Source organism: Glycine soja, chromosome 11, assembly GCF_004193775.1.
Source record: "Glycine soja cultivar W05 chromosome 11, ASM419377v2, whole genome shotgun sequence".
Taxonomy (NCBI): domain Eukaryota; kingdom Viridiplantae; phylum Streptophyta; class Magnoliopsida; order Fabales; family Fabaceae; genus Glycine; species Glycine soja.
Genome location: NC_041012.1, coordinates 4,852,161 through 4,875,373, shown reverse-complemented (window position 1 = coordinate 4,875,373; position 23,213 = coordinate 4,852,161). Strand labels below are relative to the sequence as shown.

The 23,213-nt window shown below is 31.4% G+C and overlaps 3 protein-coding genes across 6 annotated transcripts; all 3 read left to right on the top strand.

Moving 5' to 3' along the window:
• Positions 1-4,866: 4,866 nt before the first annotated feature.
• On the top strand, positions 4,867-13,136 carry LOC114376865 (geranylgeranyl pyrophosphate synthase, chloroplastic-like). 2 transcript variants are annotated; one of them, XM_028335175.1, is made up of 2 exons: positions 4,867-5,945; positions 12,997-13,136. In XM_028335175.1, exons 1-2 carry the CDS (start codon positions 4,961-4,963, stop codon positions 13,119-13,121), a joined length of 1,110 nt encoding a protein of 369 aa, XP_028190976.1. In that variant the 5' UTR covers positions 4,867-4,960; the 3' UTR covers positions 13,122-13,136. The 2 variants fall into 2 exon arrangements, with proteins under 2 accessions (XP_028190976.1, XP_028190975.1); XM_028335174.1 differs by lacking the exon at positions 12,997-13,136 and having other exon boundaries at positions 4,872-6,218.
• Positions 13,137-14,868: 1,732 nt separating this feature from the next.
• Positions 14,869-17,340, top strand: LOC114377659 (UPF0496 protein At2g18630-like). 3 transcript variants are annotated; one of them, XM_028336281.1, is made up of 3 exons: positions 14,870-15,222; positions 15,339-16,700; positions 16,941-17,340. In XM_028336281.1, the coding sequence occupies exon 2, from the start codon at positions 15,542-15,544 to the stop codon at positions 16,688-16,690; it is 1,149 nt and encodes a 382-aa protein (XP_028192082.1). In that variant the 5' UTR covers positions 14,870-15,222; positions 15,339-15,541; the 3' UTR covers positions 16,691-16,700; positions 16,941-17,340. The 3 variants fall into 3 exon arrangements, with proteins under 3 accessions (XP_028192083.1, XP_028192082.1, XP_028192081.1); XM_028336282.1 differs by lacking the exon at positions 16,941-17,340 and having other exon boundaries at positions 14,869-15,222; positions 15,344-16,911; XM_028336280.1 differs by lacking the exon at positions 16,941-17,340 and having other exon boundaries at positions 15,339-16,911.
• Positions 17,341-18,513: 1,173 nt separating this feature from the next.
• On the top strand, positions 18,514-20,993 carry LOC114376674 (calcium uniporter protein 2, mitochondrial-like). The gene is made up of 2 exons (XM_028334890.1): positions 18,514-19,166; positions 20,208-20,993. Exons 1-2 carry the CDS (start codon positions 18,669-18,671, stop codon positions 20,682-20,684), a joined length of 975 nt encoding a protein of 324 aa, XP_028190691.1. The 5' UTR covers positions 18,514-18,668; the 3' UTR covers positions 20,685-20,993.
• The last annotated feature ends 2,220 nt before the right edge of the window (positions 20,994-23,213 follow it).

Here is a 23,213-nt window from a genome sequence, read left to right as displayed (position 1 = left end):
TAAATTTTTCCTTTATTTTTTTCATCCAACTAAACGAATCAATTTTTTTTCTCATAAACATATTTTTTTCATTTACAAAACTCAAAACACTAACATTTTTACTTAAAAGATTTAATTTCAATTATGCTGAAATCAATGTAATGTTAGTAAACTAATTGTAATTTGAGTTATTAAAATTGTTTTTATTTTAAACTAGAAAGCTATTAACATTTGTTCAATGTAAAAGTATAGAGATATGATTGATCATGTAAAAATTAGTTTTTAATAGTATACTATTAGTATAAGGTAGTTAGAATAAGACTCAAATTTTATAAAAATATGATATTTTATGATTAGTTAAAGGTATAAAAAAGTTTTACTCTACTCAATTCGATAATGATTGACTGTGATGGTGAAAAATACACATATAAAAAAATATTATATCATCGGAGCATACCAATTAAATCTTAACAATTAAAAATCAAAACTTTCATTAGGTGTTGTTAATTGTGGTTATAATCATCTATCCAAAATCTCTTCAGTTTTTTTTATCAAAACAAAAAACTTTATATGTAATGATTAACATATATTCATAGCAAATGGCATATAAACTTTACGTATGACCATCGATATATATATATTTAATTTTTAAAAAATAATCATTTATTGAGTTATCCGTCATTAAAAAGGAGTTTTTTTTTTCCTTCCAGGTGTATATATTATTTCCTTAAAAAAAGTGTATATATTATTTGATATACTAATATCAAGACAGATCTTAATTATTAAGAAGTTTATCTCAATTAATCAAGTAGAGTGTGTAAGTTGTTATAAATTTTTCAATACCTATTTTTAATTTATACGAATAAAAAATGTAATTCTCATTTTTTTCAAATTTATTAAAACTTCTTTGTGTAAGACTACTTCAAATTGTCATTCTTTTACATTAAACATACAGGTGTTATCAGTGTTATGAAAACTTGATCAGACCAACCAATTGAATTGGTTCAATAAAAAAATTGATGCCCTAGCCAATCTGGGTTGATCATCAAATTGGTTATGCATGTATTCAAATCAAATAAAATCATTATAACATGACAAGATTTTGTTAGAATCGATGACTCAACCCAAGTTGAATTCATTGTTTCAATCCAAAATGGCAAAAAGTAAACCAAAATTATGTGTTTTTGGTTCATGATTGTTGCATTGAATTCGTTGATAGACTCACTTGCCTTATATACTTTTCAAGAGCAGGGGCAATATAATGGTGAAAGAGACCTAAAACAAATTTTAAAATAAACATTTACTTTAAATGAGATAGTTATATAATAAGTTTTTTTCTGTTAACATAATAGACTTTTTGTTCTATAAAAAGTAAGAGTAAATAATTTTTTTGTTGATGAACCTAAAATTTGGACTTTAATTGTTTTATCTATGGGTCAATCCTGTTCAAGAATCCTAATTCGTGGATCTTGTTGGTTGCTCCTCCAATCATGCTTTGTGAACGTCAATAATATGTCTAACTTTCTTTGCAAAAAGATTGTTTATTTTTTCTACTTGCTTCACATAACTACAACTGAGGAGCAATTTCTAGCCCTCAAAAAATATTTAATACATCTTAAATGAGTTAATAAAGTATTTTATGGCAATTCAAAACCGACAAAAAAATAAGCCATCACAAAATACTAACACATAGTGCTCACCCTAATCACCACACCAACATTTAACACCAAAACTTAACGAAAAGACTAAAAATATTAATGGATAAAAAAATTGGGGAGTAAGACTAGTAAAAAATGTGTTCAAAGACTACAATTGTAAAGCTTAAGAAATAAAAGCACCAAAAACATAATTAATCATTTTTTATTGCTATAAGGCATTTATGCTTATCTGGAAAGATCTTTAAAAATTATAAATATTATAAATTAATTATCTTTCTTAAACCAATAATAACATGGTAACAATAAAAACACTTATTTTTTTCACCGTAATAATAGTGTGAACTATCTATCAATTTTGTTAATGAATAATTTTATTAAAAAATCTAACTATCTTTAATGAAAACTCCCCTACAAATACATTTTGTTTCATATATAAGGTTCAAAATCAAAACTTTACTTAAAGGATTTGAATCTAGTGTCACTCAGGATTATATTTGACAAAATTAGCTGAAACTAAAAAACTAGTCCGTAACTGAAAATTGAAAATCTAACTTATTAAATTATGAGTGTTTGATAAAATTAATGATTGAAATAGTTAGAAAGTATAAAATGATAAAAAAATAATAAATTATTATTTATTTTTTAAAAGTATAAAGGAAAATGAATAAATGTGTTGAAGATAAAAGTTGAAGAAAATTTAAAAGCTTGAAACTAACTTTTTAAAAAATATTATTTCAAATATCGTTTCAAAAAATGTTTGAAACTATTAAAAAAAAACTTGTTTATCAAACAATCAAATAAATTTTACAATTAATAAAGAAAGATAAGCTAACTGAAATGTGTTATCAAATATAGTTTAGACCAATTTATAATGACAAATAAATGCTTATTATGTATTCATAGCCACATTAATGTGAATAGATTGCATACTCTCTATTAAATATTTTTCATTAGTCATTTTAAAAAATATTTTTAATTAGTTAAAAAAGTAAGCATTGAATACCTTTTGCATCTCCAGTAAAATATATTTTATTTTTATTTTTCTTAACTTTTATCTTATTCTTGCAAGGGCATCATAGAAAACCCTAATTTGTAGGAATAAAGTATTAAAAAATGAATGTAATTAATATTATAGAAATATAAAATTATTTCAATAGTTCGTTCATTTAACAATTAAGATAATTATTAAGAAGATGCTGCAGGATACCCTGTGCCAAAAAACAAGAAGATGCTGTAAGAAAATTTAAAATTATTTATGCTTAATATCATTTGAAGAATTTTGATAATAACAACTCAATTATTATAAAAATCACTATTAGATAAAAAAAAAAAACGAAACACATAAATTTTTACTAGAGTCCAAACATTCGAGACATAAATTTACCTCAACAATAGTAATACACGACATAAAATCATAATTATGGGATCGACTATAGAACACACAAAGAAGATTCTTACAAGAAGAAAAAATATTCATGACATTTTTTCTTGCCAGTTTCAATGACAAAATATAATATCAATGTCTTCCATTCACCTATCTTTTCAAAATTAGTATTTCAAAATTATACATGCATATTAACGTAGTAGTCTAAAAAATTTGGTCATCTAATTGTCTTTTTAATATTTAATATATTATTACCAAATTAACATTCAAAACATTTAAATATAAGTATACAATTTGCTAACTTAACTACAATTTTTTAAAAAAAATTCAGCAAAAAAAAAACTACAAATTTTCAAAATACACTTAAAATATAAAGAAACACAAAAAAAAATTAACTTAATTGATTCAACAATATTCATAAATTGTTATAACAATTTAATCCGTGTCTTTATTCATACATATAAACAAAACAAAAAAAAGTTTAAAGGCTAAAGAGACAAAAGAGAGGAGTGACGAACATCCAAGATTCCCAGTAGATTATACATGCACCAGAAGGAAGTACGAATGTTGTCTTGGTAAGGTTCTTTTTTAATAGATTACAGGAACCACACGAAGGATAACGACAAACTCACAGAAGAGAACCCAAAAATGCCAACAGATCCCCTCTCCCTATAAACTCATTGAATTCCACATTCTATCTTTGTCATATACTTCTTGGTTTTTGTTGGGCCTCATCTGTTCTCCATCCAGTTTCTCCTATCCATTTTTTTGTTCTTAAAATATCTTTTAGGGCATTCATTAATATTAAGAAAGTAAAATCATTAATATTTATTAACTTGAAAAATTCAATGTATAATTAAATGAACTTTATTAATTAAATCCTTCACCATGCATGAAATATGTGAATAATAAATAAAATAATTACACATTAATTTTTTTACAGCATTAATTATTAATTAATGAGATAGATAAAGAAATATATTATCATCTAATCCTAAACTTTCACGACTTTCACGATGATACGTATAATTTTTTAATATCGATGTTAAATATTTTTTAACTTTTTTTATGACTAATTAATTTTTAGTGAAATATCTTCTTTTCATTTATAGAGTTCAAAATTAAGGTCTTATTTATGCATCTGAAGTCAATATTGTTCAAACTAATAATAAGTTAAGTTTTTTTTTTTTTTTACTTTTAATATATATTATTAAACTCTTAATTTAATGCAAATAAAACATTACAATGAAAATGAGCGTGGTGATTTTTTAAGAATATGAGCCAATTTTTTAAAATTTATTTTTTTAAAAATAAGTTCTTATTAAAAAAGTGTCTTTTTAATAAGTAAATATAATTTGTTTCTTGAAATAAACAAAAATTTATTTTTTAAAGAAAAACAATTTAGACAAACATATTAAAAATATATATATATAACTACTTATTTTATTAAAATAAATATTATTTTCAACAAATAAATTTAAACAAGTTGACTTAATAATTCTACACAGTTATACAATCACGTTGACACTTATTGCTTCCAACGATCATGATTTGTTACCTTGCTTACTAAAAAAAGAACTTATTTCGTCCTATAATAGTCGTTGCCCAATAAGAAAAAATTAAAAATAATCCTTTCAGTAGATTATTTGTTTCATAGATGAAATTGTTTTTTTTAAAACAAACATCTTATCTTTTACTGACACAAAGGTAAACATATACTACCCGGGTACTAGCAGGCGAATTATATGAAATATGTTTGTCTCCAAGAATAATAAAAATTTAGAAATAAAAACAGAATTTGATGGTGAAATGTATTGTAGGAATTGCATTTGGTGGAAAGAATGTAACCCGTGTGACATAAGTGGCCGCACATTTAGAGAACTAGCCACTTCTATATAAGAATAACATTAGCAGCCCAAGGCCTTATCTGGCACCAAACATGAGTTCTCTGAATCTTGGAACATGGCCTCGTCCCACCTCTATGTTGAACACACCTTCACATCTCCTTCCCCTTTTTCACACTCTCACTCTCACAACAACGCTTCCCAAACTCGCAAGTGGAACCCCAAAACTAATATCTTCTTTTCCCCTCGTCTCTGCTGTGCCCACTAAGGAACACACAGTCACAACCCAGGAAATTCAACTCCAAGACACGCCGCTCAACTTCGATTTCAAGGGCTACATGATCGCCAAGGCCCACACGGTAAACCAAGCCTTGGACGCCGCCATTGCGTTGAGGGACCCACACAAGATCCACCAAGCCATGCGCTACTCCCTCCTCGCCGGCGGCAAGAGGGTCCGCCCCGTGCTCTGCATCGCCGCATGCGAGCTCGTCGGTGGCACAGAGGCCACCGCCATCCCCGCCGCCTGCGCCGTCGAGATGATCCACACCATGTCGCTCATCCACGACGACCTGCCATGTATGGACAACGACGACCTCCGCCGCGGAAAGCCGACCAACCACAAGGTCTACGGCGAGGACGTGGCGGTCCTCGCCGGCGACGCGCTCCTCGCCTTCGCGTTCGAGCACGTGGCAGCGTCCACGGAGGGAGTGTCGCCGTCACGCGTGGTTCGAGCGATTGGGGAGTTAGCGAAGTCGATCGGTACGGAAGGGCTTGTGGCTGGACAAGTGGTGGATATAGATTCGGAGGGGGTGGCGAATGTGGGGCTGGAGACGCTGGAATTCATTCACGTGCACAAAACGGCGGCGTTGCTGGAAGCTGCGGTTGTGTTGGGGGCAATAGTGGGAGGTGGGAGCGACGAGGAGGTTGAGAAATTAAGGAAGTTCGCCAGGTGCATTGGGTTGTTGTTTCAGGTTGTGGACGACATTCTGGATGTGACGAAGTCGTCGGAGGAATTGGGGAAGACGGCGGGGAAGGATTTGGTGGCTGATAAGGTTACTTATCCCAAGCTATTGGGGATAGATAAGTCAAAGGAATTTGCTCAAGAATTGTTAAAGGATGCCAAGGAACAATTGTCTGGCTTCGATCCTCCAAAGGCGGCTCCCTTGTTTGCATTAACCAATTACATTGCTTATAGGCAAAATTAAAAGTGAAAACATTGGATACCCTGTTTTCTCACTGGGGAACCACTCAAATAAATTTCTCTGCTTCCATTTCCAGTCCTCAATGCTGTACTGTTCTCCAGCGATTATTTGTAATAAAATAAACGTCTTTTTTCTTTTCTTGTTTTAGTTATTTGCGCTGCAGCTCTTGGCTCTTTCTATCGTCTGCTTTTCGAATTTTGGACAGGATATATTCTACTATCTGCCTTCGGCAGGCTCCAGTCCTTAACATTATCTCTTTGGAAAATGAAATGTGTTGTTGGATTTAGTTATCTATCTTTTTTCTTTTTAAATCTTTTAAATGATTCTCAGATACTCTTCGAATATAGTCCCATAGAGATGAGAAGTAAAATGAAATAATTGATAAAAAAAAAAAGAGATGAGAAGTAAAATGAAAAACATTAACATAGTGTCTAATTGTCTATAATGTTAAAAAATTAAGACTCTTTTCATCAATTTGTGAAAACATACATATAAATTAAAGTTTAATCGTCATGAATTATACACATCATTCAATAAAAAAATTTGATTGATACAATTTTTAAAATAATTATCATAAAAATCAATAATTTTATTATACATGAGTTGTGATTGAATGATATAATTGTATAATATTTTTTTAATTTGTAATTAAGGAAAAATATTGAATGACACACTTATGTGAATGCCACAAGACTTCTACACTACCACCTTAACCCTTTGGGTTATTGGTGAATTTGGAAAAAAGAAAATATTCAATGACACACCTTTATTTTTACACTATGTTTTGGTACAGGAAAAAAAAGGAAAAGAGGGAGAAATAAAGTAAACATTAAATTTGTGATACACTAATATTTAATTTAATTTTCATGAATAAAAAATATCGATAATTATGAATTATCAATCAAAACTGTAGACTTGGGATAGTTTTATTTATGATGGATTCGTGAAATGTGCAATTGATAACTTTTGATTCAATGAATTAAATAACATTTAAAAGAAGAGACAAAAGGCACCAGTATACATGGATATGGAATAACGTTTGTGTTACTTATTGGAAATAAAAGAATGGATTATGGATATTTACTTAACCAATTATTATGTTTATACATAATGAAATAATATTAATCCTAATTTTTACCTATCATGAGTAAAAAAATTACTTAACTTTATACTATTTTTTTTTTTGTTATATCACCTATGCAGATTATCCTTCAACATTCATAATAATTAATATTTGTTAGATAATTTAATCAGTTACTTTTAATTAAATTTTTACTTTTTTATCACATTATTTTTATCTACAAGCCATGGATTTATTTGGGAATTCAAATTTAGTACCATCTAAATTAACAACTTATTGATAGATAGAATGTAGTTCTCAGTTACAATTTAACAAATCACCAACTAGACTTTAACCTAATTAACAGATATACAAGAATATACAAAATTATTTGTAAACTCTAATGAATCATATAATTAATTAATTTGTTTTTATAAAACTAAATATATAAATTAATGGAAGCCTATCTTCTCAAGGCAACGATATTAATTAAATTTTAGTTTGTTTCAACAAATTTGTAAAAATGACACTTAAGTTGAACAACTTTGACTCTCGTACAAACCTAATAATCATCATAAAACATAATCAGCTCAGCCAACAAGATCATAAATTAAAAATAATCAGAGAGGTTAAATTTTATTATTTAACGTTTAACTCACTTTTTTTATTGACAAATATGTCAGTATAGTTAATTTTTCTATCTACAAGCTACTATCTTATTTGAGGTAACCAAGTTTAATATCACTTAGATTAACTAACTTGTTGGTAAATAAAATAATAGTTCTTCACTATAATTTAACAAACTTGACTTTAACCCAATTACACAAATATACAATAATATACAAAATTATTTTTAAACTCTAATGAATCATATAATTAATTAATTTGTTTTTATGAAACTAAATCTATAAATTAATGGAAATCTAAACTTAAAATTCTAACATTTTCCCACATTAATGATATTAATTAAATTCTAGGTTGTTTTAAAAACAATTGTAAAAATAACACTTAAGTTGAACAAGTTTGAATCTCTCTGCAAACCTAATAATCACCATAAAACATAATCAGCTCAACTAATAAAATTATTAATTAAAAGTCATAAGAGAGGCTAATTAAACTTTATTATTTAGCGTCTAATTCACTTTTTTATCAATAAATATTAATTATTAATATAGTTAATTTTTATTAACATAAAAAATTAAATGTGATTTTTTCCCTTAATCATCAAACCCGTCTCATATCTCTGTGATTTCTAATTCACCTATGACTACATAACTAATAACCATAAGTATTCAAAGCATTCACTTATAAACCTAACAAAGCTCTCCAAATCCATCATAATCATGTTTTATATTCCCTCCATCTTTAATCTTTAAGATTCTTTTAACTAATTTATATTTTTAAGAAATTTAATTAATATTGTTAATAACATTAAATTTATTAACAATTTATATTATTTATCAAAATTATTCTTAAGTTTATTAAGACTCACAATATCCTTCCATTTTCACTTAATTTCTTTCATACATATTTAATTAATGCATGTTATTTTTTTAATCTAATTTTTATAATAAAAATAATATATTTATCTTTTTAAAAACACAGCATTTATTGTAAAATAAAAAAAATGAATAAAAAAAATTAGTGCAAAAAACAACTTAAAAAAAGTTGTATTATGTTTAAAAACAGAAAAAGTATTAAATACCATTTACATCAAGGAAACCAACATCTTTCACAAGGAAGATCAATATTTTCTCAAGAAAACACTCTCACCCAATAATGTAATAGCATGACAACGCATGATAACGTGTATAAAGTAAAATACTATTATAACCATGTAAATAGATTTATGATTTTCATAAGAACCAAATCTCAACTTAGACGCGTATAATTCCAATTTCAATCTCATCAACTCTCTAACCAATCACATAAAAAACACACATCACCAAGATTTAAATAAATGATTAAATATTTGTGTAAATAAGCAAATGTACCTCTCATTATTAACGACAACATTAATAGCATTATTCATTACGATTTTAACTCCAGATCGAGGATGCTAAAAGCGCCCATCAATTATTCATTATGATTTGAAAGCTATAGCATCATCACATAGATGGTATCAATAATAAATATATACTTTTAACAATCTTAAAATAAATTAGAATATTTTATTAAAAAAAAAGAAATTAGAATATCAACCTTAAAAGAAGTTATGTACATCAATACAATAAATATGTTATCAAATATTAGTGTCATTAATTTATAAAAAAATAAAGATTAACAAGGATAATGAACAAGAAAATATTTTATTCAAAATGAAATAAATGTTTTCATAAATCTCACACAGAACCAATACCAGGAATACTTGTACAAAATCCATCAAGTAGGCAAGATTATAGTATTCTTTATTTTGAAAACTATCCAGCATTACTGGATAGCTAAATAGAGCATGCCATTGAGTGCCATAATAATTATCCACCATATATACTTCATAATTTTTTTTTTTTACCTAATGTTAGCTAACCCATGGTGTTGGCTAGTGTTTTAAGAGATAGTATAAATGAGGCAAAGTTGTTTTTTTTATTAATAATAATTATAATCACTTTGAGGTTTACCCGCACTTAAACATGTTATTAAGTATCATAATAATTATTCAACGTATATATTACATATTTTTTTTAACATGATGTTAGTTAACTTATGGTGTTGACTAGTGTTTTAAGAATAATTTAGTTCATGATTTAAACACATTTAAGGTTTTTATTCTTTTTTTAAGAATGTATATTGTGAGAATCGAACTTAAATCTTTTCACACAACCATTGATATTAGTAATTTTACTTTTTAACTAAGTGATTTAAAGTTTGAATCTTATTTTATTTATAAGATGAAATAAATCATATTAAAAAGAAAATATTTATTTTATGTGTGTTTATGAGACAAATAATAATCATCACTTTCAATATCAATAAAATGATAAAGAATTTTATTTTGGCAAATTCGTTTAAAAAGTGTACCAAAGCTAAATAGAGAGTGCAAGTAAAGAATAATGGGAAACAGATTCACAGCGAATCAGTGACAATTACAATCCTGTTAATTAAGTAATTTCCTTCCTAGACAGTAGAGACGGAAGCGCGTTTTCCCTCATTTTCAATTTTCGCTGCACCATTAATGCTTAATGCAATTTTCTTTTGGAATATCGTACCCGATCGTTTTTCATGGCACCCCGTGAAACACATGCAGTCATGCAATGCAGTCTTGCTCGACATAAAAATCAAAATGATAGTTGTTAAGATTTTTTGTTCTTTCTTTTATAATTAAGTCGTACTACAGTATCTCTTGAAATAATTTTTAATGTTTTTTTTTTTGTTACAAAGTCTTTTTACTTTAAATGAAAATGCTAGATAAGTAGATATAGTAACATATTTAATATTTTAAAAACAAAAATTTAAACATTTTTATTTGATAATGAAAATAATTATGTTAAGACATAGAAATATTTTTTCCCTCTCGCGGAACCTTATATCGTCCCTTCTAAATCCACAAAATATATATGTACCTTGTTCAATACTATATGATCCCTCTTGATGGTGAAGACCTGGTTCATTAATTAATGAACTTCTTCCTCAACAAACAACTCTTTGGCATTCCCTCATGTTGACACCCTAGAAAGAAAAACACAGTTCGATTCACATTTTCAACAAACAGTTGTTATAAAAAATATATAATGACTTCAGATTAATTAGTTTAAATAAAATATTCGAGAAGATAAAAAGAGAAATAAAAAGATAATATTTTTTATTTTCAACTTAGCTATTAGGTTATCTTTAGCACAAGTTTTTACTTTTTATGGAGTTATAAGCAGAAGAACCTGGTTTTATTCTGGTTCGTGTTCGTGGTTAGAGAAGAGTAACCCGACTTCTAAATGTAAGCAATTTTTTTTTCTTCAAAAAAACCATTTTTATGAATAAAAAAATAGTTGCCGTGAATGTTGTTGAATAAACTGGAAAAAATAACATATGAAGAGAAGGGAAAGAAGGGAAGATGCATGGATGGATTCATAGTGACATTCATAAATTTTTTTAGGGTAAAACATAGTTTATAATATTTTTACAAAAGAAAAATACTATTAAGATTTTATAAAATAATAAGTACATAAAAAATCTAAAATACCTAAACATCTATAAATTTTAATTGCCTTCAATATAAAATACCTAAACTTTTACAAATTTCAATTACCTAAATTTTAATTAATTTTTATATGCATTAATTATTTTTCCCCATATACTTTTACTTAAATATTCTCATAAGCAATTGTGTGGACAAAGAAATAAGATTTTTTTTAAAATGATAGTACAATTGATCGACAAGTTTAATATGATTAACTGATCTAACTACTTTTATTAAGGGGACGTGAATAGTTGAAAAAGTTTTATAATTAGAGGCAGAGGGGATATATACTATCTTTGATTTTCTTCCATTTTCAATTTAATCCAAACAAAAAGAAACTATATTAATATGTATATTTTTTTTCCTTTCATTTTCACTCCTTCCAAACAGACCCTTAGTTAGAATTCATCACTTAGCATGTTTGATATGAAAATCACTTTAGATTCACAATTTTTCCCAAAAGTTTTTTTGAGACAAAAGTGATTTTGCTAGAGATATGATCTTTGCATATGCTTTTATTTTGTTTTTATTAATTGAATTTGCATTGAAGCACACATATAACATTCCTAACTTTAATCCAAACATATGTGCGACTTTGTTAACTTAATCTCAACCTTCAAATCCATCCAATGGTCCAGAAAGCTATTCAAGAGAGGCCTTAGACAAGGTTCCAACTTACAAGTTGATAATTGTTGTGCATAGGTACATCTTGTGATTAAGTCATATAAAAATTGTTAAATTTTTCTTCTTTTATTGCTTCTTTTTGTGTTAATAATTAGAATTTTAACATCATTTAAATTTTTGTCCAATAGGAATTTAAACTAGTGAATTTATAGTGCTTTGGTGTTACATTGACTACAGAAACACAAATTAAAACTTGGAAGATAAGTTAAAGATCTGGAGATGCTCACTCAGCGCGCAATACGCGCTCAGCGCAACACCATCTGTCAGTGGGCAGAACTCGCATAGGGCAAAGAAGTCACGTGGAGAAGCCCTGTACATGAAGACACACTTAGCCCAAATCACGTGCAAAGCACGTGACCACCGACTCACTCGCCCAGCATGGCGGTCGTGTTTAGCGCGAGATTGCATAAAATTTGAGCTTATTGCTCCTATAAAAAGAGGAGGAAACAAAGAAAAAAGACACACAAAATATCCACGAGATTAAAGCTTCCCATAAAGAACAAAGGCTAAGATTCATGCAGGAATAAAGGGAATCAACCATTAGGAGCCACTCCTTCCCCATCTCAATTCTTCTTCTCTTTCTATCACCCTTTCAGAATTGTAAAACCTCTCATCGTCTTCTCATCATAATGAGAGGCTAAATCCCCATTATTGAGAACTTAACAATTATATAAACACTCGTGATGTAATTATTCCTATGATCTATTTGATGTTATTTTAATTTCATTGTTTTTTTTTGTGTTTAATTTTATTGATTGTGGTTTCATCACCCATATGCATGATATGTTTTAGGGTTTAGACATTGTGAAATGTTTATCTCTTAAGAACTGAAAAAGAACATTTAAATAATTCATATCCAGGGATATAATGACATTTTTTAGCATGTTTTATGCATCTTTATTCATAATACAATTTAACTAATTTATTTTCTTAAAGAATTAGGAGAAGAATTAGGTAAATTAGGCTCTCTCGTATAAGGAATCATGGTTAAAGGATGCAAGCTATTGGGGATAGATAAGTCAAAGGAATTTGCTCAAGAATTGTTAAAGGATGCCAAGGAACAATTGTCTGGGTTCGATCCTCGAAAGGCGGCTCCGTTGTTTGCTTCAATCAATCACATTGCTCACAGGCAACATTGATTCGGTTTTGTTCACTGGTTAATGGGAACATTTATCATTCTACCTCTTTTTCTATTTCTACTCAAACACAATAGAAGCAACCACAATCTAGATTTGACTTCGTGCACAATGTATTCTCTGGTTTCTTCTTTCACTACTTAAGCTTTTTACAAAAGTTTTAAGCGGGAATAGCTTTGAGCACAAGGTACTGTGAATCCGTGGTTCTTCTCAACAACGATTATATAGAAAAATAGGATGCTTTCAGTGGCCATCAAATAGATGCAGTGGTCCAGCAAAAAGGTTATTTCACTTGACATCAGCCCCGGAATCTGACATTTGGCAATCATAGTTTATAAAAGCTAAGAATACCAGAATTTTTTGCTAACAACTTTTGCTTCCATTGAAGTATAAAAAGACCCGCTATTTCAAAGGTCTCTGTTTCGTTTAAGTTGTTTGACTCAAATTTTATTTGCCACATTAACATTTGTTACTTGTTAGTGAGAAACATTAGCGGGCACTATCTCCAACTCTTTGAAAAGTAAGACGTGCATTTCTTCATAATCTCTGCTTGGTGTAAGTTAGTTTCCGCAAATAACATCAGATCAAAATGGGGGTCCATGCTTCCCCATCTCAATTGGTTTCTAGGTTCAATACTAACAAGATGAGAATGACGTTATACACCCCTCACTAAAAACCTCTAAACGGAAAGAAATCCTCCATCGCTTTCCCTGCCAAGAGAACTCTAATGGGAGAGGTAGACATGCAACGCCAAACTAGTTCAGTGAAGTTAAAAGGAAAGCAACACTCCTGTGTAGTTAGTCTTCTTAATGAATATGCATTTCATTTTGTGATAACCTTCTCTAAATCAATTTTAATGGCTATCCACGCTTTCTTTCCTCTCTTTAGTCTCATATAATGAATAATTTATTGTGAAATAATAATGTTTCCCAAGGACGAAGCTGCTTTGAAATGGACGACTTACCAACTCCATAATTGACAGAAGTGTTTGTGTCAATATCTTTGTGACCAATTTGTATGATACATTTCATAAACTTATAGGCTGAAAGTTCTAGCTTCATGTTTATGAGAGCAATAGGAGTTTGATTAATGGTTTCTCCTTGGGCGGATTTGTGAAGATTTCCTTGATCATACCGCACAGGAGTGTTTTCACTACTTCCCATTTGGATTTGGTAAAAAAAATTTGCATAGGGTCGGGCCCAATTGGCTTGATGTTTTCCAGCCTCAAGGCCCAGATAGGTATGATCCATTGGGCTAGGCCAATTTTGGTCAATTAATGTAATATTATTTGATTATATTATATTATTTGTTTGTATAACATCAGTAAAAATATATACTCTTTTAGTTAATTACACTTTAAACTTATTCGTAATATTTTTTTATACATATATCAAAGAAATAAAATAGTTTGGTAACTCACGGTTAAACCTAATTTACACAATTATAAATAAGAAAAGACTAAAATTATAGTTGAAGATAAGGAGGAATGAAAAAGTAAAATTAAGCTTGAATTTAAAAAAGGTTTAAATATGTTTTTAATATTTAAATTTAAATTTAATTTTTTTTAGTCTCTCAATTAAAATTTATAATTTTTTAGTCCTTTAAATATATTTAAGCATTTTATAGAATGAAGAATGAATATATATATTTGATTATGGTCAAAACAACGGGTCTAGAGTCCAAAACCCGTGTGGCTGCGGAAAAAAAAAAAAAAAAAAAAAAAGCACAACACATTTGTTACTGAACCCTCGGTTAGTGAGTAAAGACGAAGAAGCTGTTTTGAACCTTGAGTAAGAAAAGGACGTAGCAACCCTCTTTGGAATTGCCGGACCACTTCTTCGTTGACTTCTTGCATGGTTCGGGAAATCGCAAAACCCTCACAGTTCTCAATCACCTTCATAGCCTTTCCACAATCTTAACACCCACACACACCTTTTCTCTCTCAATCAATGCTTCAATTCAAGCTGCAATCCACTTCCGTCTATCATTCTTTTCCCATAATTGGCCATCTCAGATTCTTTTCACTCTTTTCCTTCACTTTCTAACTCTTTTTTCTTCGGGCAGAAATTCAAGTCAGAGATACCAACCTAATTCTCAGACCCAGGTACTAAGAACTTCTAAGCTTTCCCACTACATATATACTTAGTTAAAAATTGCAACTTTTTTTTATTTTTTTTATAAATAATTTAGATTCATATGTACCTATTCTGTGTTCTCTAGTGTAGGATTGTCTTTTGGGTGCTGGATCTTGCTACATTCGGGGCATTTTCTTTTCTTACATATCAAAGCCTGGATCTAATTGAGCACTTGAAACACTGCAATTGTTGGGGTTTGAGACAGTTGGTGATTGATTGTGATCCTATTGTATTTACCCTTCTAATTTTGGAAGTTAGGTTTAATCTTTGTTAGGACTAAAATTGGCTATGATGGGGGGTCAATCCAGTAAGATACCTAGCAGTAGTGATGTTCCAACACCCATCAAAATGGGTACCCATTCTCTGTATGCGGCTGATTTGAGTTCTTATGAGGCGGCATGTGTTGAAGATCCAAACTTGCAATCCTTAGATGCTACAATTCAGGAGCGCACCAACAGGGTGATCACCTCGCTTGCCCAAGGGATTGAGGTTCATTCCATATCGATTGAGTCACTAGGGGAAGTGACTGGTAGTTTGCTTGAAATGAATCAGGATGTTGCCAAAGTCATTCTAGAGTGTAAGCAAGATATATGGAACAAGAAGGACAGGGAGCTCTTCTCCTTGGTGGAGGACTTCTTTGAAAATAGCCTCCAGACATTGGAATTCTGCAATGCTCTTGATAAATGCTTGAATCGAGCACGCGAAAGGCATGTTATAGTTAAGTCTGCAATTACCTGTTTTGAGGAAGAGGTGCAAAATGGGGTTGAAGGGTCCACTTATTTGAAGACATTGCAAGAGCTTAAGGGTTTCAAGGAAGCCGGGGACCCCTTCACCGAAGAGTTTTATTCCTTGTTTCAGTCAGTTTATCAACAGCAGGCATCAATGCTGAAGAAATTGCAAATCAGAAAGCAAAAGCTTGATAAGAAACTGAAGTCCCTGAAGACATTGAAGAGGGTGTCAAATGCCATTTTCGTGGCTGCTTTTGTGTCTGTTTTGATTTTCTCGGTGGTGGCAGCTGCAATTGCTGCACCACCTGTTGTAACTGCTTTGGCTGGTGCATTGGCTGTTCCTATAGGCTCAGTGGGGAAATGGTGTAACTCTCTTTTTAAGCGATATGAGACAGCTTTAAAGGGCCAAAGAGAATTAATCATTTCGATGCAGGTTGGCACTTACATTACATTGGTGGACTTGAAGCACATTCAGGTGCGCATTGACCAATTGGAAATAAACATAGAGTCCATGTTGCAGAGTTCTGATTTTGCTCTTAGAAATGAGGATGCTGTAAAGTTTGCGATTGATGAGATTAAGAAGAATATAGACACTTTTGCAGAGACCATTGAGGCTTTGAGTAAGCAAGCTGATGAATGTAGTCGGCAGATAAGGAGAGCAAGGACAATGGTTGTGAAAAAGATTATTAATTACACAAACACTAGCTGAAAATCCTTCGGTAGGTTTTGTAGATTACTATTTCTACCTGGCATCTTCTTTTGCGCCTGCTATAATATAATGTACTGATTAAGCACCCAGCACACATAGCGGCATTGATGTGCTTATGATTATGAAGAAACATACAGATATTAACTTGTGTATAACATTTCTATTTCTACACTGCCTATACTAAGGTCTTTGCATTATTCATATTTACGAACAATTTTCCTGCTTATTTTTTCTCTTACTCTTTTGCTAGATGCAATTGAACATCCTCTGTGAGTGTGGACAACAATAATGGAATCATGAGAAACGCAATCAAAGGGGGAATATGTCTAGGACATTAATAGAAAAATATATATGCAGTTAAAGCACCCTAACTCCTTCAAGTTGGGAGTCCGGTTTGTGATAGTAAATTCCTTCTTTATTGGTTTGCTGCATGTGAGAAACTTTTCTATGCTTGCATTGATAGGATCCTGATGTTTGAGGCATCCACTGACGACAATAGTTGCTGCACCTTATAGGAATCTGATGACATTTTCTAAGCATTGTTGGATTTGAAGTTGTAATTTTTCGATTGGCAGATTCGGATATATTTGCATGGAAATTAGTGAGTTGATGATTCTTTTCCGCCTAGCAGTCAACTAATATTCAATGTAGAGTGGATTCTTGTGTGTTTTTTCTGGAATAAATCTTGCACAAGACATCAACGGGCCGGTGCATTTGCATTTTGCACTGCAAACCCATAACATATGACACCACTATTTAAAAGAATAATAAAATAATTTGTAGATTAAAATATTTTCTTATTATTTGAATGAAATTTGTTATTATGAAAAATAATAATAATTATTATACTATAATAGGACGGATATTTTATATTTTTCTTAATGATGATTTCTGATTTTTTATTTATTATGAATCTATGATTGTATAATATATTATATTTCTAATTCTAAAATAAACTCCTCATATAATATTACGAACCTCATTCTGTAGAGAGAAGCGTAGTTATATATGGATAAACTCTAACACACCTCATTCACATTCATAATCTCTATCTCTCTCTTATTGTCATACCGTATTATCTATCTCTTCTATCCTTTTCTAAGTATATGAATATTAGTATGAGTGTAGTTGTAAAAAGTAATATATGATTTAATAAGTAAAAATAAATTATGTGCAGGAGGTGTTTATACAAGTGAGGTGTTCATACGTAAATAAGCCAGAAGAGGGGGAGGGGGAAATCTAATAGAAATGACGGTCTCTTAAAATAACAACAATCATCACCAGGCAAAAAATTTAAAATAAGATATGTAATTTACTTTTATATTATAAATTAGAATATTGAATTTAAAGATGAAATTCTCACTTTTTCAATGAGACATTGTTAATATTTATTTCTTTTCTCTTTTAAAAGTATATTTTACATACTATTTCTATAAGTCTATAATAACTAACCAATGACATAATATTCTTATGGGGTAATAAAAGACAAAAGCGAATACTATCTTGTTGGCGTGGACTCAGCTACTTTCTCGCTGTGTTCTTTCCTTCTAACCACACGTTTAAATGGTAAATGCTAAAATGTAATCTAATTTTGAATACTATTTAGCTATCAGATGACCATGCCTTCCAGTCACAACCACCACAATCCCACGGTTATAAACCCACCTATTCCTTTTCTTCAATCTTTACCGTCCACGTGTCCGGCCATGTTCCTCTCTTACGGGATTCTTCTCCTCGTGATAATTTATTTTCTCGTTTCAATTTATCGCGCTTCAATCTCTCTTCTCTCTATACATGTATATCTCTCCGAAACAACTCGAGACCATTGAAATAGCCAGCCAAGTTGAGCGTTTCTTCTTAAATTTCTCGCGTGTAAACCTTATCTGTGGTGTGCTCCATCTGCATTGGAGCACCTATATAAGCAACTTTCCTGACCCATCGTTTTCTGCAATTCAATTTATTTCTCTCTCTTCTATCGATGGCGTTCAGGAAAACCCTCGCTCAAGGACTCCTTAACATCACCAAAGTGTCATCACAATCCCTCACCAATTGTCGGATTTCCTCTTCCTCCGTCATCGGAAAAGTTTCCCCACGTGCCGCCGAGCCCGTTGATCCCGGAGAAAATGGCCGCTTCCGTTCGCCGCAACTCGCCGGAAGAAACCTCCTCGACAAGCTCAGGACGATGGGTGTTGCCCACAACCGGATCCGGTTGGATGGGTTGACGCCGCCGCAGATTAAAATGGTGGACACAGTGACCATCGAGGATGCCAGAAAATTGCTAAAGGTGGCGCAGGTGGAAATGTTGAAAGCGAAACTAAGACAGACCCGAAAGAGTTGCATAACGTTCTCGGAGTTCATTGCGATCTGCGCTGAGCATTGTTCGGATCAGGATCAAGCGGTGGAGATTGCAAAGATGTTGGATAATTCTGCGGCTGTGATTGTGTTGGGAGATGTCGTGTTTCTCAGACCCGAACAGGTTAATTCTTAATTTTTTTTTTCATTTACTCCAATCCAATCTTACTATACTATATTTGTTTTACAATTCTGTTTTTTCGTGTTTTTGTTGGGTTGTGTTTTAATTTCTGGGTTGTTACAGAGGGGTGATGGTGGAGATCAAAGATAGGTTTTTTTTTCTTTCTTTTCATCACATGCTTCTTCGTGTTTCCCATTTATTTGGATGAGACTACCGAAAACTGATAGCTTTTTTATGATTATTTCTTGTGTTTTTTCGACAGGAAATTGAAACTATGTTGTTTCGCACGTTTGAGGTGGTTAATTAGGGCTATAAAGGACTGCAAAAGCCCATCAGCTTTCATCCATCACCATCATTCATTCAATTTTATCATTCTGGGGCCTTCACTAATGGAAAATTTGGGATTTTTTTGGGAAAAAAACAAAAAAAGAAAATTCAAGAGTTTGGTTCAATTGTAATCTGCTTGAATGTGTCTTTGCCCCTACTATCCCCAAATTATTTTGAAAACAAAGACTAAAATGGTATACAATTATTAGCTGCCATTAAGTGAAAATTGGGGGTTAGATTATGTCTGTAAGTATTGAAAGTTGGGGGTCTAGTTTCAAATATTGTCACTAGCAATCCTGTCTTGGTATAGATTTTTTTTTTAATAAGAAAATCATCCCATGCCATAGGCGAAGGTTGTGGCATGCTTGTCCATTCAATTGAATTTAATTGACTACTTTCTCCTTACATAAAATACCACCAGAAATTCACCTACAAGTGAAAGTGTTTTTTTTTTTTTTTGGGGGGGGGGGGGGGGGGGGGGGGAGAGGGAGGTTATAAAGCCTAGCTTTTTATAATTAGGAGGGTGTAAGGTTTATTTAGGTGATGGTCATTAGTTCTTTACATCTTAGGCATTATTAAATTTGTTCTCGTATGTTCTTATTAGGTACAATCTCAGAAAGTTTAAATTTAATAGCAAGTTTGTGTGATTCCTAGAGGAAAAACCAAATGTAGTTAAAAGCCAATTGTTTTACCCAAACTCTAAAATTTGTGATACAGGTAGCGAAAGCCATCCAAGGTCTTCTCCCTGTACCAGGAGCCAAGGTTCCCGAGTCAATAAGAAGAGAATTCGAAGAAATGGAGAAAAAGAGGTTAACCATTGACGACAGAGCAGACACCATGGTTCGGCGTGAGCTCTGGGGAGGGTTAGGTTTTATGATGGTGCAAACAATGGCATTCATGAGGCTTACATTTTGGGAACTCTCCTGGGATGTGATGGAACCCATATGTTTCTATTTGACCTCAATGTACTGCATGGCTTGCTACACCTTCTTCCTAAGGACCTCAAAAGAACCTTCCTTTGAAGGCTTCTACCAAGCCCGTTTCAGCTCCAAGCAGAAGCGACTCATGAAGCTTCACAATTTTGACATTGAAAAGTATAATCAACTCAGGGCGGCTTGCTCTCCCACCACCATGCCTCCTAAGTTTGATCCCTCCATGGCTCTCCCATTTGACAATTCTTCCATTCATCAATGATATTGAAAATGTTGTGGTGATTGGCCTAGTATGAAAATAGAGATTATATGGAAGGCCCTCGACAACATTAATAATTTTTCTTTCACTACAGAGTACAGACTACAGCACATTGCTGTCCCCTTCAGCAAATTTGGGGTTGCATCCCCTCCGCCGAAAGCTATAGGAACATGTTAGAAACGCGGTGTTAGAATTAGATGCGGCTTTATGTAGAACAGATGCAGAGTGTTCTTTTCAATTTTCCTTTAAATGTCTTTATTTTAGCATGACAAAATGTCAAAACCTCTTTATCAACCTTTTTCTTCACCTGCATACGCTTCATTACAGCTATACTCTCTTCACGAGGACGACAAAATTTGTCCTTCAGCAACACTAAGTCCTTCGTTGCCTTAAAACCTGACAAATTTTAGATATTTTCCCTCACTAAACATCCAAAGAAATACCACAATAGAAATAATTGGACAATAATTTTCTGTTGTACATACTCTTTTAACAACATTAATATTTTAGAGTCACAAAATTATATTTTCATTTAAATTTATCCTTTGAAAATCCAATTTTAGAATCAACTAGAAAATATTAACTTCAACAAAATTTATTAATATATATTAACTTAAAGGGTGAATAGATAATTAGTCCAATGGAAGTGAGAAAACATAGTCTCAAGGAATGACAATCTCATACTTAAGTCTCCGTTGCACAACTCTAGTGCTTGACTTCTTAACCTTCTCATGCTCCTCTTGCTAATTCCTTTCGAATCCTCTTCCTTCACATTCCTGAATCAAGAATGATTATGATTTGGTCCTTATTGACTTGTTCTTGCATGTACATCTTTCATTGAGTTACAAAATACAAGGAGGAACACTTGTTCTGCTGGGTACATAGTTAAACAAGTCTACACTTTTCTTACTTTGGATTCTACAAATACGAGGAGCGTAATTGAGCCAGCTGTTATTATGGATAATACCATCACCATCAAAGTCGTTGGGGTTCTCATGGAGAGTTTTATTAGACAAAGCTCAAACCAAAGGAAACTTGAGGAGGCTGAGTATTATCAGAGATGATCAACATTCTAAATATCAGTGTTATTCTTGCTGTCCACAATTGAGGCGTACAAAATTTTAAGATGGGATTCGATTCAATTATTCTTGCTTTGGATGGTTCCCTTGGTGAATTTTAGCCAGATTAAGCTTTCCTGGAGGGTGCCTGACTCGAATGCTGGTTGAGGGATTATTCTTGCTGTTCACAATTCCAGGGCGGGGATTTATCTTCGTTTATTGTTTATTGTGGCTGGTTTTTGTTCTTTAACTTAAGTAGGATAGGATTGTTGCACATGAGTAGCAACACGTTCTTTTTTTATGCTAAGTTACATAGGAAAGATTATCTGTTTTTGGGTTCTCTTTCTTTTGGTAACTTGGTTGGAATACTTTTTGTATTTTGATAGGGTATCTCTTGTACCCAATTAATATACCTTATGCTGTGATTACAATTTACAACTTGTTTCTTCTTCTTCTGATTATTACAACTTGTTAGTCCAATAAATAATAAAGCATATCTAACCCAATACTCAAGGTAACATCTTACAACATTTGGCGCAGTTTCATGTCAAATAAATCTATAGTGCGTTTACTTTAAGATGAATTGGTAAACATGACTTAAAAAACATTTTTTAATGAGAACAAATTATTTTTCTTTAGCAATTTGGGTTCTGCACAATCTGATTCTTCCATTTTTGAACGAAGAAGCCACAATTTCTCTTTATGAGTTAAGTGGTTTTGAATTTCTTAGTCCGAAATGAAGAACACTACGCATCATATATGAATTTGCAAGGGTGAGTAGATATGTGTTATATGAGTTCTCTAACACGATAGTAATGTGAGTAGATATGTGGATTACAATGGTAGGATAATTGTAGCATTAGTAAGTGCAAGATGACGGATTTTGCAAGGCTGGCTCAAGATTCATGGTTTATAGACCTTAGACTTGGGTCTCTTTCAAGTGCGGCATGTACGACTTCAGCGACTTGTAAGGTATATCTCAATTGTAGATGATCAACACCTTTTCTTTAAGGTGAATTGATATTTTTGCTAGTCTAGTGTTCAACTGCAATCACTGCATTTTCCATTGGGATTGTTATTTAGAGGTTTTTTTAAAAAGTAAAAACTAATTTATGTTTATTTATAATTATAAACATTTTTTTAAAAAAAAGCAACTAAATTTTGTGAGAAGTTATTCAAAATAGTTTCTGATTTTAATATTTTTTTTTTAAAAAAATCAACTTTTGATTATTTTCAAAAATTGAAACAAACAAATGTTTTTTATTGAGTGATTATTTTACGAAAAAAGTTGTAACGAACACAATCTAAACATTGCCACTAAACATAAAAATATAATTAATAAATATATGGTTTTTAGAAAACTTATTAAATTAACGCCAAAATATAAATCCTCCTTTACTACTTTCGCTCTCACTACCTATTAATTAACGGGACAAGAAAACACGTCACTGTTTAATTTTGGAGTATAAAAGTG

Bases quoted from the DNA above. Each gene is read 5' to 3' on its own strand.
- LOC114376865 (XM_028335175.1), top strand. From the start codon at position 4,961: ATGAGTTCTCTGAATCTTGGAACATGGCCTCGTCCCACCTCTATGTTG. The intron at 5,946-12,996 runs ATAAGTCAAAGG...TATTGGGGATAG, and splicing joins TCCCAAGCTATTGGGGATAG to ATAAGTCAAAGGAATTTGCT.
- LOC114377659 (XM_028336281.1), top strand. From the start codon at position 15,542: ATGATGGGGGGTCAATCCAGTAAGATACCTAGCAGTAGTGATGTTCCA.
- LOC114376674 (XM_028334890.1), top strand. From the start codon at position 18,669: ATGGCGTTCAGGAAAACCCTCGCTCAAGGACTCCTTAACATCACCAAA. The intron at 19,167-20,207 runs GTTAATTCTTAA...TTTGTGATACAG, and splicing joins TGTTTCTCAGACCCGAACAG to GTAGCGAAAGCCATCCAAGG.